A 13,923-nucleotide genomic window follows, 5' to 3' on the forward strand; every position below is an offset into this window, starting at 1 on the left:
AGAGTTTAGGGCTGTTGTACATAGGGTCGCTATGAGTCGCAAGCGACTCTACGGCACATAACAATACCACCACCACTTTACTTATCCAGGGTTTCTATCCAAATAAACTTGATAATTTTCCTTTCAATCTCCTTGAAAAATGAATGTGGTATTTATATTGGGATTGCTTCGAATATGTAGATTGCTTTTGGTAGGATATTCATTTCCACAACATTGAATCTTCCTCCTTCCATCTTCTTTTGATGCTTCCTGGGTCACTGAACATTCTGTCGATGGCATCCTTAAGTATTACAACTTGAGTTTTCTTCAGTTCCTCAGCTAAATAAATAAGTTTGTCCCTTTTGATTTTTCAACTCCAGTTCTTTGCACATTTCATTATAGTAATTTGCTTTGTCTTCCTATGCTGCCCTTTGAAATCTGTTCAACTCCTTATCCCATCTATCTTGGTCTTTTATTCTTCCTCCGTCTTTGCATTCTTCATTTATATTCTTGATAGTCTTTCACAGCTCATCTGGTCTTCACTCATTTGTATCCAAGTCCTCAAACTTGTTCCTGAGATAGTCTTTAAATTCAGGAGGGTTAAACTCAAGGTGAAACTGATTCTTGTGGATTGGATTGGGTCTGATCCAGAATCAGCACCTGGCCTACTTTTCTCAGCTGATACTAAGCTTCTCCAACGAGTTTTCCCACATATGTAATCAATCTGATTCCTGTGTAGGCTGTAAAGTGAGGTCCATGTGTATAGTCATCATTTCTGTTTCTTATAAAAGGTATTTGCAATGAATAAATCATCGATTGTACAAGCGACTCAAAGGCATATAAAAACAATAACATACTATGACAAGTTTGAAAGCAGGAGTGGCACCACTTCCTAAATAACATGCCTCTGGAAACTCTATGAGCTTTGATAAATGTCAATAGTTATAAGAGGGGTTTCAAGCTTTTTGTTCATAGGGTCACTATGAGTCATGCTCAGCTCGAAGGCAATCAACAACAACAACAACAATATTATTTAAAAAACTAAATGGAGATATTAACCAATTCATTTTGCATCAGAAAACAAGCACTCAGCAGATTAAAATTTCAATCAATGTCACCATGAAGTATTTAATGACTTATGAAAATTTAATTCTGTAAAATTCATTAATCAGAATTCTGTTTACAACAGTGGAGGTTTTCAATTAGAAAAGTTTTTATTGTAAGAAACAAATGACATCAGGTAAAAATGCAAAAAATTGTGCAATTATGGCAAAATGTTTAAAATATCTATACATTTGCCCCCATAGGACTACAGTACTTACTACATACCTGAGCACTGAACATTGAATGCCATTTTAAACTGCTTCACATAGGGAATCTGATTCCTCACAGATCACATCCACTTTGTCTCATGCACCAATGAAAGAAGCTTGATGCTTAAGAATCAACTTTGTAAGATAACAGACAACAATGATGGAAAATAAAGAATATAATTCCTACTTTGCTTTAACTCAGTTCTACTAAGTCCAGTTTTCAACATGTAAAAATTTTACAGGAAAGTGCTACACACATTCTCCAAATGTTAAAACAAAGTTAAAGTGAGAAGGGCACGTACAACTTCTCTTTTAGTTCTCTTAACTGTCTTTTAGTTCTCTAGTATCCCTTGTGCCTTTTACTAACGTTCACGTTATACTACAAAAACGTACCTTAAATAGCAAAACAAAAATTTACACGCTACTAAACTTTGTTTTCTACGACCTCTTCTGAAACTATTTTTAAAGTGGCAAAATGTCCCTGCTATGGAATTTAAACATACAAAATTCAATATATGCTCTATTCTCACAGTAAGTCCTAAGCTTGGGGTTTGACACACTATCCTTAGCGCATACCCTCAATATAAAATGTTATAACAAAAAGGATCAACTATTGTACAGCTCAACAGAATGAAATCTACTGTAGACTTAACCACAGTATGTTGTATTCTATGTAACACGGCACATGTAAATTGCTAACTCAATATTCTATGTCATGTTTTCAAGTAATACATTTTCCTAAATAAATACAGAAGATTGTCACAAAGCGGTAGGACATCTTAGATATTCAATGAAGTTTTCAAAATTAAATTATGTGAACACCTCTTGCCAAAGTTGGTTACTTCCCACCCCCCACCCCGTCCCTCAGCAACACTGCAAAGAATGCTTTAAAAAATTCACAGAAATAGCCTCCAAACAGCTTGAAAATAAACAGTCTAAGATGAAGAAAAACTGGTGATGGGAGGAGTGAGGAGGAAGTTACTATTGGCTGATAATGTTTATAAAGAGATTATAGACACGATCAAGACCAATAGACAGAAATCACTTACCTAGTTTTCTATGCGTAAATTCTGACTGTTAATTCGATAGATGCTGTCCACCTTAGATTTTGCTTCAGAAATTTTTCCCTACTTGAACAGGTTTATGACAAGCAGTTTGGAAAGTTTCTGAAAAATGAGGTATGTGATGCAAAGAGGCAATGTTTTAAATTTCACAGTATCACATTACAATTTGTGCAAGATTTTAAAATACACACCACACCAGTTTACTAAGAGAATAAAAATGCTGTGGTTGACAGACTACGGGTTATACTTTTATGCTTTATCAATTATTTTAAACATAGACAAAGTTACTGATCCAAATTATCTGTATGAAGTCTTACAAATGAGGTGGTTTGCCCTTCTTGTTACTATTTCTAGCTGATAACTAGCAATTCATCACTTAAATATAAAAATGCTTTGGAACCTATACTGCTATGGTTCTGTTCACTTATCCTTTAGCTTCTTCTCAATTACTTTCAGTTTGAATAATGGAAAATTTTCCATCACTGTTAAAAATAAAAATGAAGGGGGGGAAAAAAATAAGGTTTATATGATCATACATAATTTAAAAGCACTTAAGTTAGAACTCTGTAGGAATTTCCTATTTCAAGAAAACAGAATTTTAAAAGTAGGGATAAAACTTCACATTATGTTCTGAGTGGAAGAGGAATAAATTACCTTTCTGCTTAAGGATGGAAAATGAGGTCAGGCAACAGAATGGCCCACGTTAGTGCAAACTGAGCATAATTCTCTCTCTAGTCTGAGTCAAGTTTGACGAACAACTGGCCATGTCTTGCTATCATAGAAGTGGAGAATCTTATGAAACCACAACCCTTCACCAAATACTAGAACCATTAAACTAACATTCCAAATTGAAAGATAAATACAGGCTCAAACCATTTAACGCTACCTAGCTAAGCACATGAATCAACTTACACTAGCACCAGCCACCTGTAAATTTGAGCCCTTTTCAGGTTAACAACAACAACAAAAAAAAAACCCAAACAAAAAAAAAACAGTGTTAGCACTTGAAAGATGTCAACAGAAAAATGCTAATTTACATTAGCTTAACTTAAAAATTACATACAGAACAGGAATCAATGAGGCAAAAAGCTTTTTCTGAGACTGATCTGTTTCTACTTCAATCTTCTCTATTAACAAAACACATTTAAATCTTAGTACACCTGAAAATAGTACATACAAAAAAATACTTAAATATTAAGAATGAGGAACTAAGTTAGCGCTCCTCTGTTTCAGAGAGGTTAGAGCTAATGTCAAGTCCTAGTGATATTGCCTCAGATTATTACCCGTATTTAAAATGAAAAGTCACGTCAAACTAGTTTGGAAGTCCCTATCCAGCAAGCCCCGTGCTGCTCCCATAGGAGTGCATAGTTGTCCTGGTTTATCTGGAGTCTCAGTGATTATTTACCACAAACTCTTGAACAATATGATCACTTTTTTTTTTTTTTAATATGATCATATTGGGGGGAAATGCTGATAATTGCACTTTGTTACCTGTTGCCTTACTGAAATGAAAACATCACAAGGATGAAAATAAACCCCTCCCCACTCTACAGTCTGGAAGCACACCCATTCCCATGTACAAAACTCCCACCTTTCTTAAATACTGACAGCATTCTGTGTCCCTATAACACAAACTGCCTCAAGTATGAGGTGTCAGTGAGCTCGCCGAGGCCTGCTCCTCATTAAAGAACTTTCTGAAGACACTGCGGATACAGTTTAGCAACCGCACATTCAAAATGCCGGCCAAGGTCCCAGAGCCGATCTGGGGTCTCATACACTTTCATCCACTGGTCAGTGACATCGTCGTATTGGTAAAGGGAATTTTTTCTGCTGGTTCTGAAGACATGTTCTTCAACGGTCACTTGAGTAGCTCGAACAAACAAATGGAGTTTATTTTGGAAAAGTACCAGTTTAAGGTATGGATTTATGGACTGATCACATGGAAAGTCCTTCTTGCGAGTCCATTTATTTAGCTCAATATCATATGCCTCTACAGTAAACATCCGCTGGTGATTTCCACAGGTTCCGGCTATGTAGTAGATTGAGTCCTTGTATACAGCTGCCAGGCCCTGGGTCCTAGGCACAGTCATGGGAGTTAGAAAACCCCAGTAGTCTTTTTGTGGCTCGTAGAAGAGAAAAAATTCTCCTAAAAGAAGAAAAAGGAAACAAGAATACACACGTTTATACAGTTGGGTTTTGTTATACAGTGTAATTCCAATCACTTCTAAGTTTACTTATAATTTCCAGAAATTCATAAATATTAGATCACAAAATACCTCAGACCTTTTTCACTCCACACAGCTGACCTCCTGCAGAGGCGTTCAGAGGCTGTAAATCTAACAGGAGACTGTCCACCTTTCTCCTATGGCAAAGCTGGTTAAATTCGAACCACCTGCCTTTGAGTTGGCAGCAAAATTCCCTAACAACTATGTCACCTGAGGGAGAGGACATCAACTTGACCCAATAGCTAATATTATAACACTCTGAACTGGGACATTCATAAAGGGGAGGTATAAGGAATTACCTTTAATTGATGGTGGAAAAAAATCAACAGTTCAGCTCCAATTGTTCTATCTAATTATATGTCATAGAAAATTTAGTTTAAGTAAACTTAAAAAATTAATATTAGCCAGAAAGAGAGGTGCACACATACACAATGGGTTCAAGTGTATCAGAGATGATGACGACGGCTCAGAACAAGGTTCCGATTCTTTGTTCAGATTCACGTTGAGTCACAGGAGACTCAGCACACCTAACAACAATAGCACACAGGTGTATATATAAACTTGATCATAAATAAACCACTATAAATGTGCATGCTAATTATTTAATTAAAAGATGGCAGATACATAAAATTTTTTATAAGAGTTTATGCCACTTCAGTGTTGCTATCTAGAATTCAAAGTATTCCAAGGCAAAAAACAAACGAGTCCTATTAAGATAGGAAATGCATACACGGCTTATGGTATTCACTTTTAATTATTTTCTATTTTATTTTGACAATAAGAGGGGACACTGAGCTAGTATGCCAATGTGAAAACATCTTAAAGAATTCATCTAGTAAAGATTTACCAACTATATTTATATAAAAAATTTTCTATAAATAAATGAACCCTTTAAGAACACATAAAATGATACTGCAATAACCAGAAATAGCACAACAGGAGCTAACTATTCATTTTAAGTTTATTTATGTAAATAAACTTTGATTAAGATGAGAAACACCTGATTTTTAAGTTGCATTTTCCTTCAAAACTGTTTGAAACTAGGTTTACACATTCAATTGCATACTTAATAGTATAACCAGCAGCCAAGTGCGCTGCAGTCGGGCTGAATCTGATGAACAGCGACCCTGCCTCGCTTTCTGAGTCTGTAAGTCTTCATGGGCTCGCTTAAGACCATCCCTTTTTCTCCGGTGGAGTGGCTGGGACCTTTCAGTTAATAGCTCCATCTGTAATACACTGTCACCAGGGCTACTTTCCTTAATAACAGTGATACTTTCATTTCAATTTTACTTACAAAAGCTTGTTAAAGCACTAGTTTTTGTTTGCACAAACTTGCACTTATTGAAATTTCTAACAGAATTTTTAATAAAGGTAAGAAAACTTTCTACAGTGGATTATGTATGAATGTATGTATGGTTAAGAGCTCAAAAGCAATCTATAAAAAAAGTTTCAAGTTAAAGTCCACCCAGAAGTATATGAAAGAACTTCCTAGTGACCTACTGCTAAAAACAAACAACCTACCCCCCCCCAAACACACACACAAACCAGTTACTGAAAATGCCCATGGAGCATAGTTCTGCTCCGACCCACATGGTATCTCTGAGTCACAGTAGTGCGGCGTGGTTTCACGTCTAAGATCTCCCTACAACTGGGCTCTAAGGTGAGCACCTCCACTAGGGAGCCACTCTCTTCAGGATGCCCAAACTTAGAAGGTCAAAGCAGCAGCATCTGCCCAAGGAGAAAGTCCAAAAGGAAGGAAGGAAGGGGTAAGATTCACAGAAATGAGAAGTACATGAAAGAAGCATGACAACTAATACTATAAAACAAAATGGGTATAAGTGGTTGATGGAAACCCATTTGTTTTGTAGACTTAACACACACACACACAGAGCAAACAGGCTTAAACACAGCCACCTGTAAGGATAGTGCTTGATCAGACACAGTTTTGTTCTGTACATGGAATACGATGAGTAAGAGCTGATGCAACTTCACCTGACAACATTCCTCTACAAATTTCTTAAAGATGAAAAATGTCACCAAAAAGTTGACTTAAAATCTGAGGTCTCCTTAATAAAGCAAAAACAGGACTGAGTAATTGAGAAAAACCTCAGGGCCTCAGATTCCTATTACATAACACACAACCTCAGATTAAGCATGGTTCTTTCCAGCTCTGAAATTCTACATACACTGCTATTCTGCTTTAGCATTTACATCAATTTACACCCTTTACCTTCTAACTGGAATTTTTAGAATGAATTCTACCTTTCTACTTAGAGCACATACTGGCTAAGTTACATATTTACTTTAACTTTCCATTTTCTGACAAGATCCAACAACCTAAATCAGGTCCATTCTCTGTCATGGGAAAATAAGGCACTGAAAATTAATTTTATATTCAAGATTTTCTCAGATATTTTAAGTGAAAATATTATCACAAAGGCTATAGTTTATTTAAACGAAATAAAAGCTGGAAAACCATCCATATCTTCAACCTTGTTGAAGTTGCCCCTTTTTCCTTGAGTTTTCCCTTCTTTTCATTAAGAAAGTCATTCACTCTCTAAATGCCATTGAGTTGAAACTGACCCAAAGCTGACCCTCCACCATGGTTCAGAAAATATAAATCACACAGGATGAGATTACCCATCTTTCTCTTGGGGAGCAGCTGGTGGATTCAAACCGCCTGCCTCTGGGCTGGCAGTGCAACTCCACACACAGAAAACCACTAAAACTTCTGAAGCTAGTGTGAGGAAAATATTCAGATTGAATCAAGTAACAAATGCAGAAGGGGAATAAAGGTTTGGTATTATGGACATTACAGGCATCATTCAAGGAACTCAAATGTATAGGAAACCAAGCACTGTGAAAACACTGTTGTTGTTACATACTGCTGAGTCAACTCTATAAACAAGTCAAAAACTTGCCCTATCCTGTGCCAGCCTTACAATCTCCTCCTTGTGCAAGCCACTTATTTTAGTCACTGAGTCAATCAAATCAAAACCAAACACCTTTTTTTATGAATCAAATATTTTTTGAATCAAGTATCTTTTTTACATCTCTCAGTCATTTCCCAGTTATCTTTTATCTATCATTTTGGCCAGAACATTAATCTCTTATTTTTCTGAGGGACAAAAATAATTAAGTCCATTAAATGGCCTTTCTTACCAGGTAGTAGTTAAAAAAAAAAAAGGGAACATCTACAAGTTGTCAATGAAAAAGTTCAAAACACAGGGTTATGGAAGGCAAATTATATTAGAATTAAAGTATGAAGACTGTAATTTCAAACATTTTACAACTAAGTTTCATAACATTTCAATACAAAATGCCTTGACAAGCATAAATTGACTGCTTTGTTTTTTCTCTTCTAAACTAATGCACTGTGTTCTAGAAGAAAAGCAATCACTACACCTCTTGACTATACTGAACAGTAAACAGGTGCTGATGTTGCTTTTTTCTTTAAAGTCTTAAAAAAGGGCTCTCAAGCTGTGGTTTCCAAAAAAATGTCTGAACTACTATTTATCAAAGAATGTTTTTTAAAAATACTTATTCCACATGATATCGAAACATAGAAAGAATATAAATAACTCACAGGATCATTTTAGTTACTTCAGTTAGCTCTTATCTACAGAGATTTTTTTTTTTAATGCAAAAACTTCTCTTCATAGGTGCTTTAAGGAACAGAACTGCTCCAACAATTTATAAGGAAGCCAGAGGTATTCGCTTCCTGATTAACAGGAGCAATCAGAAAAACCTGAATAATTATGTTAAACCATACTGGATGTGTCGCCCTTCCATGGAGAATGAGGCACCTACCCTGTAAAACATAGATCTTCTCTTTGTACTCCACAGCGTCGTGAAACTCCATTGCAACAGGCATCGCGCAAACAGTCTTCCAACAATTCTCTCTGCTGTCGTAACACTCCACCGATTTAAGTGAGTTTCTACCATCGCCTTCATAAACACGGCCTCCAATAGCATACATTTTACCACAGCAATATACCAGTTTGCAGCCTATTCTGGCCCGAAGCAACGAAGGTTTGGATATCCATCTATTGGTAGTATGATCATACATCCAAAAATCATTTTCTGCCTTGTGGTCTATGGAGACCTCACTGCTGCTGGGCCTGTACCCCCCAGCTATGTAAATGTCATTGTCCGGTGACACAAGAATCCCAACTTCTCTCAGGTCATTCGGTGGTTTGCATAGTTTAAAAACCCTTCCTGTGGCTGTATCTAGACAAGGCACCGTTTGCTTCTTTCCTGAGTGTTTGTGGGCAGCATCGAAGCATATGATCATTTCAGAAGCAGTCATTCCAAGCCTCTGGGTACAGCCATTGGTACCAGAAGGTCCCTTTTCTACACAGCTTTTGGCAATGGCCTGTGCAAACTGAGGTGGAACTGTCTCGAGGAAGGTATCTTCCATCAGAGGAAAACGTATGCATTTGGCAAAAATTTCCGGAAGGTGCACTTCTCTCTCGTTCTGTTCATACTCAAACCACCTTATAATGCTTTCATAAACATGCTCTTCTCGGTCTACGTTCAAATCATCACTGTCTAGTATGCTTATGAGCTGGTCTTTTGTCAACTCAAGAAACTCCTGTTCTTTGGTGACACATAGAAACTTCTTACGAATGTATTCTTTTGAGCGATCTCGGAGTTCCTGATGACCATAGTGATCAGCAAAGATGAAGACCCCGATGGAATTCTGTGGCTCCAAGTGACTAATCATATATTTAGCACACTGGTCTTGGATGGAAGCAATCTGGAAGATACTAGCTGCGGTGAACAAGGCCTGAACATTGGCTTCTGTCAGCAGAACTCGGGAGGTGTAGGCATAGCTCAAGACTAAATCCATCGATTCGGCTTCGACACCCACTATGCGCACTTCTTTCTGTGTGCTCTCGGTAAGGCCGCTGGTGAACATGGATCTAAGGAGGAGAGAGGAGTTCATTATCTGCCTGCTACAAATAAAAATGTATCATGGCAAATTTGAAAACACAGAAACTACTGCACAGGTAGTCTTCTAAAATGGAATGAAAATGCTCTACCATGTTTACTGGTATTCTGAAGAGGAATAAAATTGATTAACCTAACAGAAGGATTGACTTTAGCTCATCTCAAAAATTCTATTATCAGCGCAACCCTTTTTGTGTCAGTTCTGAAAATAAGAGACTATACCTAATTAAAACAAACCAAGATCATAAGCATACTCTAAGACAACACTTTCCCCTAGGACTCCTGTTCAGACTTCTCATCAAGTTGCTTATGTTGTTGTTGTTAGGTGCCACCGAGTCAAGCATGACCACAGGAACTCTATGGATGACTGATCTGGACAAGGTCCTATCCTATTCCATCTGAAACCTGTCCTATCCTGCACTAGCCTCAGCTGACCCAAAGGCCACAGGCTCTCTGGCACCCTAAATTCAACAACAGCATTCCTGAGGGAAAAAAGAGAATCAATCTCTTTCCATATGATTTACTGCCTCAGAAACCTAAAGGAGGATGAGCTATGTCTTGGTTCCAATTCAAAGCAGTTAATTTTTATAGAATGCCAGTGTGATACATTAGCATACAAAGAAACTAACTAGCTACCCCTAGCGGTAAGACTATGAACTGCATCCCAAAGGCACAGGGGTTCAAACCCGCCAGCTGCTCAAACAGAGCAGGATGGCCCATCTCCTTCAGTGAGATTACTGCCTCCGAAAAACTGCTGGAGGATCAGCTATGGGCCAGTTCCAACTTGATGGTACACACAACAACAAGTGGAAATTATTAAGAGGACTAATCCCTAAAATTTATCTTTGAAAGTTTAACCTTAGAAAATTAAGATGCATTTCCTCTCCCAAATCCTTTTTAAACCTTTTGAGTGGCTCCTTAATCATTATAAGGCATGTAAAGAACACTTAACCTTGGACATTTTGAAAACCTGTTTAAAAAGGTAAATCTCATTTCTCACTATTACCATACTTAATGTATTTATTTATATCTGAGCACTATAAAGATTATTGTAGAGTTAATACAGGATATGAGTTGGCTAATACTTTGTGATTAATGGTTTTTAAAATCCAAAAATTCTGCCTTTGAGAATAGAGTTGGTAAAGCTTGCTTATTTGCTAAACTAATGTCAAGACATTTATAGAAACTTCTTGGTCAAAACATTAAATAGCCCAAAGCCTAGCTTTTCATATTATATTGATAATTTACAAATATCATTTGATTTCCTCCCCTTCTTGAATGTTTCTTTCTACAGTTTTTAAAATTAAGTCTAAAAATCAAATCAAAAGCCAATTTAAAAGCGACCTGAAGAAAGCACTATGTGCCATTATCTCTGTTTTCACATTCCAGGATATTTTACAAATATTTGTTGAAGAAATTAACCTAATATTTAACATAAAGTTGAATATTTAGGTCTAGACCCCTCCCATTTTATTTTAAAGTGATATATTATGAACTGGAATTGACTCAACAGCCACATTTTTTGTGTTTTTTTAAATGTTATTAAAATATCCTTAAATGGGAAGATTTCCAGATACCTTTTTAAGTTTTCATGAAACATATGTAATTAATTTTAAAATGCAGTGTGAGAAGTACTATATTTATACAGAATACAAGGACTCTGCTTGCTGCCGTATTTAATCATCTTTAAAGTGTTGGGTTTTTTTTCTTTTCAACAAAGTAAAATTTAAGTTTATATTGCACAGGTTTTTCTGCTTATTAATACTATATGTTCCTATGTATGGCAGGCTTTCAATTCAGGTGCTGAAAGGCTCTATGGCTACCAATTAAAAATAAAAATAAAGTCCTTCATTAGGCAGAGATTAACCCCCCAAGGAGAACATTATCACATATCCCTTCATCATGGGAACAACTGATGACATGAATAGGTTGGTCACACACAGATGCAGTCTGACATTCGATAACTTCTCAAGGGGGTAATTTCTATTTTTTTTTTTTAAATTCTATATCTAAAAACTATACAAAGAGGGAATACTTCCTCATACAAATTCTGAGCAACAAGAAGTTAGTAGTAATCACGCAAATTTTAATCCTGGCAAGTTACTAGAATCACAAGAGTCAGGCCTGATTTCTAGCTACTCACATTCATACACTAGTGATGCAAGACTTCAAAATTATGAAGTAATGCCTTTCTAAATCCCACATAAGGAACAGTCCTGCCACCAAGAAACTTATTCCATGAAAACACCTCTAGCAAGAAATAAGAACCTATTCTTAAATGTCTAGCCAAATAAATATATTCATTCAAAGTCACATTGTCATATGCTTAGAAAGTTTCTCATAAATTTCCTTACCTTCTTAGAAATTATGAAAAGCTACGGTAGCATAATTCTCTTACAGTAATTCATTTGGATAGTCAAAACATATTTTAATCATGACATTTAAGTAAAATGTCAATAAAATTTTCATTTTGAAGATTTTTTTACTACTCATATTTCATAGGTAATAAAAGCTCTTCAAAGTCATCTTGAAGAAGGATTCCTTTTACATTTTCACATTCCTTATCCTATAGTGACTTAGTTCTTCTGGCTTCTTAGTCTGGCTCTGGGATCAAATCCTGCCTTTGCCGTTTCCTAATTAGAGGATCTGATAAAGCACTCAATTTCCCTGAGCCTCAGTTTCTTTACATGTAAAATGAGGATATTTGTGCAGAGACAGGATTAGAAACATCACGTAATGCAACGCATGAAAAGCAAATGTGACATATCCAAACACAAGAAGCATCTAACCATAGCTAACCTGAATAAATTAATTACCCCTAGTAGTTTCCATTACCGGGCCATAGAGTTTATTTTCTGGGTGTGAGAATGTCATTTTTTTTTTCTTTCCAGCAATTTCAGATGATGATAAGTACTCAACAGTCCAATGACTTAATCCCAATTAAGTCTAAGTAACAAACATCAGACTCAACTATACTGATATATTTAACCCAGTATTCTGAGAAAGGAAACGGAAACCAGCCTCTGGAATAAAGCATTACTCTCTGTTCTACAAAGGTAAGTACTTTCAAAGGGAAAAAGCACATTTAGAGGTAGCTGGGAAGTTGATTTTATTATCATTCATACATCCATTCTGAATACTGGAAGACTTGAAAATGTGAGTATTTGAAGCAAAACAAAAAGCTAAACTCAGGCTAGAAGCCGCCTTTGTGCCTAATTTTAAGAGTATGAATGTCACTCATTTTACAATTTCACTTCAAAGTTTTATGATTCACAAATATTAATATAAATCAAAACTTAGCATACAGAATACTACTGAAAATCTTGGAAATAATGAGGAGGATAGGGCCTAAGGCACACAGAAATAACTCATTTATTTGCACTGCACTAATTTTAACACCATTACATTAGAACAGTCAATTGCTTAATAATTTTTTAAAGGAAGAAACTTTCATACACTTACATGTATTTATGAAGTATGTATTATGAATAATATTTTGGAATTCTAGATCAAAATTCTAATAAAGCTTTCAGTGATGAATATATTCTCTAACTGAATGATCCAATATGGCAGCCACAAGCTACACTTAGGGGGGCCCCTGGTTGCACCGTGGATTACGTACTGACCTGCTAACGTAAGGGTCAGCATTTTGAATGCACCAGCTGGGTCTTGGAACAAAGATAGACATTCTCCTCCCACAAACACCTACAGTCTGGGAAACTCAACCAAAGGTCTCTCTCTTATGAATTGGGCAGAGGTGGGCAGCTCCATGTAGGTACTGAGCAATGTGGCCAGTGAGCCTGAAGAACTTCATTTCTAACTTCTGATAATTTAATAGTTACACGTGGCTAGTAGCTGCCATATTAGGCAGAACAATTCTAGAATGATCTGGTCTTTTTCGTAAAGCAAACATCAGTGGACTAACTTATAAACTGCCTGCATTTTAGAAGAACCATGTTCAGTCAAAAACAAAGGCTGAGTGAATGAGGAAGGAACTGTTTATCAGGAAACACGCGCTGCCTTCTTCTTCCTCAGTGTAACAAAAGGGGCGCTGCAGGGGAGGAGGGGGCGCCCAGTGGACACCAGGAGTTCCCACCTTCATCATACCTGAAGTAGGGGCTGATCGCAGCAAGGACGTTTCTATGACAAGAAAATGTTTTCCCGTGATCCACTTCCACTACAATGTCTGTCAACTGCCCTTCATCGTACATTGTTTTGAGTTGCTTAAGAATACTGCAAGCATGGAAGGGGTCCATGGCATCACTGGCAGGGTCTGCAGACGGAATCCCATTCGGCGTTGGGGAAGACTTACTTAAATCTAGGAGAAAAATCGTACAACCACAAGAAGTTCTGAGCCAGTTACAGGGTCGCAGGGTTTTTATTTGTTTG

The 13,923-nt window shown here is 36.7% G+C and overlaps 1 protein-coding gene across 1 annotated transcript in view; it reads right to left on the reverse strand.

The window, feature by feature from the left end:
- Positions 1 to 3,337: 3,337 nt before the first annotated feature.
- Positions 3,338 to 13,923, reverse strand: part of KBTBD8 (kelch repeat and BTB (POZ) domain containing 8) — a 24,409-nt gene continuing 13,823 nt past the window's right edge. Inside the window, exons 2-4 of the mRNA XM_006895953.1 lie at positions 13,642 to 13,852; positions 8,392 to 9,506; positions 3,338 to 4,502 (exon numbers count right to left, since the gene is read on the reverse strand). Coding sequence (XP_006896015.1) covers positions 4,039 to 4,502; positions 8,392 to 9,506; positions 13,642 to 13,852 — 1,790 coding nt within the window. The 3' untranslated portion in view covers positions 3,338 to 4,038. The remainder of the gene's footprint in view (positions 4,503 to 8,391; positions 9,507 to 13,641; positions 13,853 to 13,923) is intronic.

Source organism: Elephantulus edwardii, unplaced genomic scaffold (assembly GCF_000299155.1).
Source record: "Elephantulus edwardii isolate Elephantulus edwardi_28Jun2011 unplaced genomic scaffold, EleEdw1.0 scaffold00177, whole genome shotgun sequence".
Classification (NCBI taxonomy): domain Eukaryota; kingdom Metazoa; phylum Chordata; class Mammalia; order Macroscelidea; family Macroscelididae; genus Elephantulus; species Elephantulus edwardii.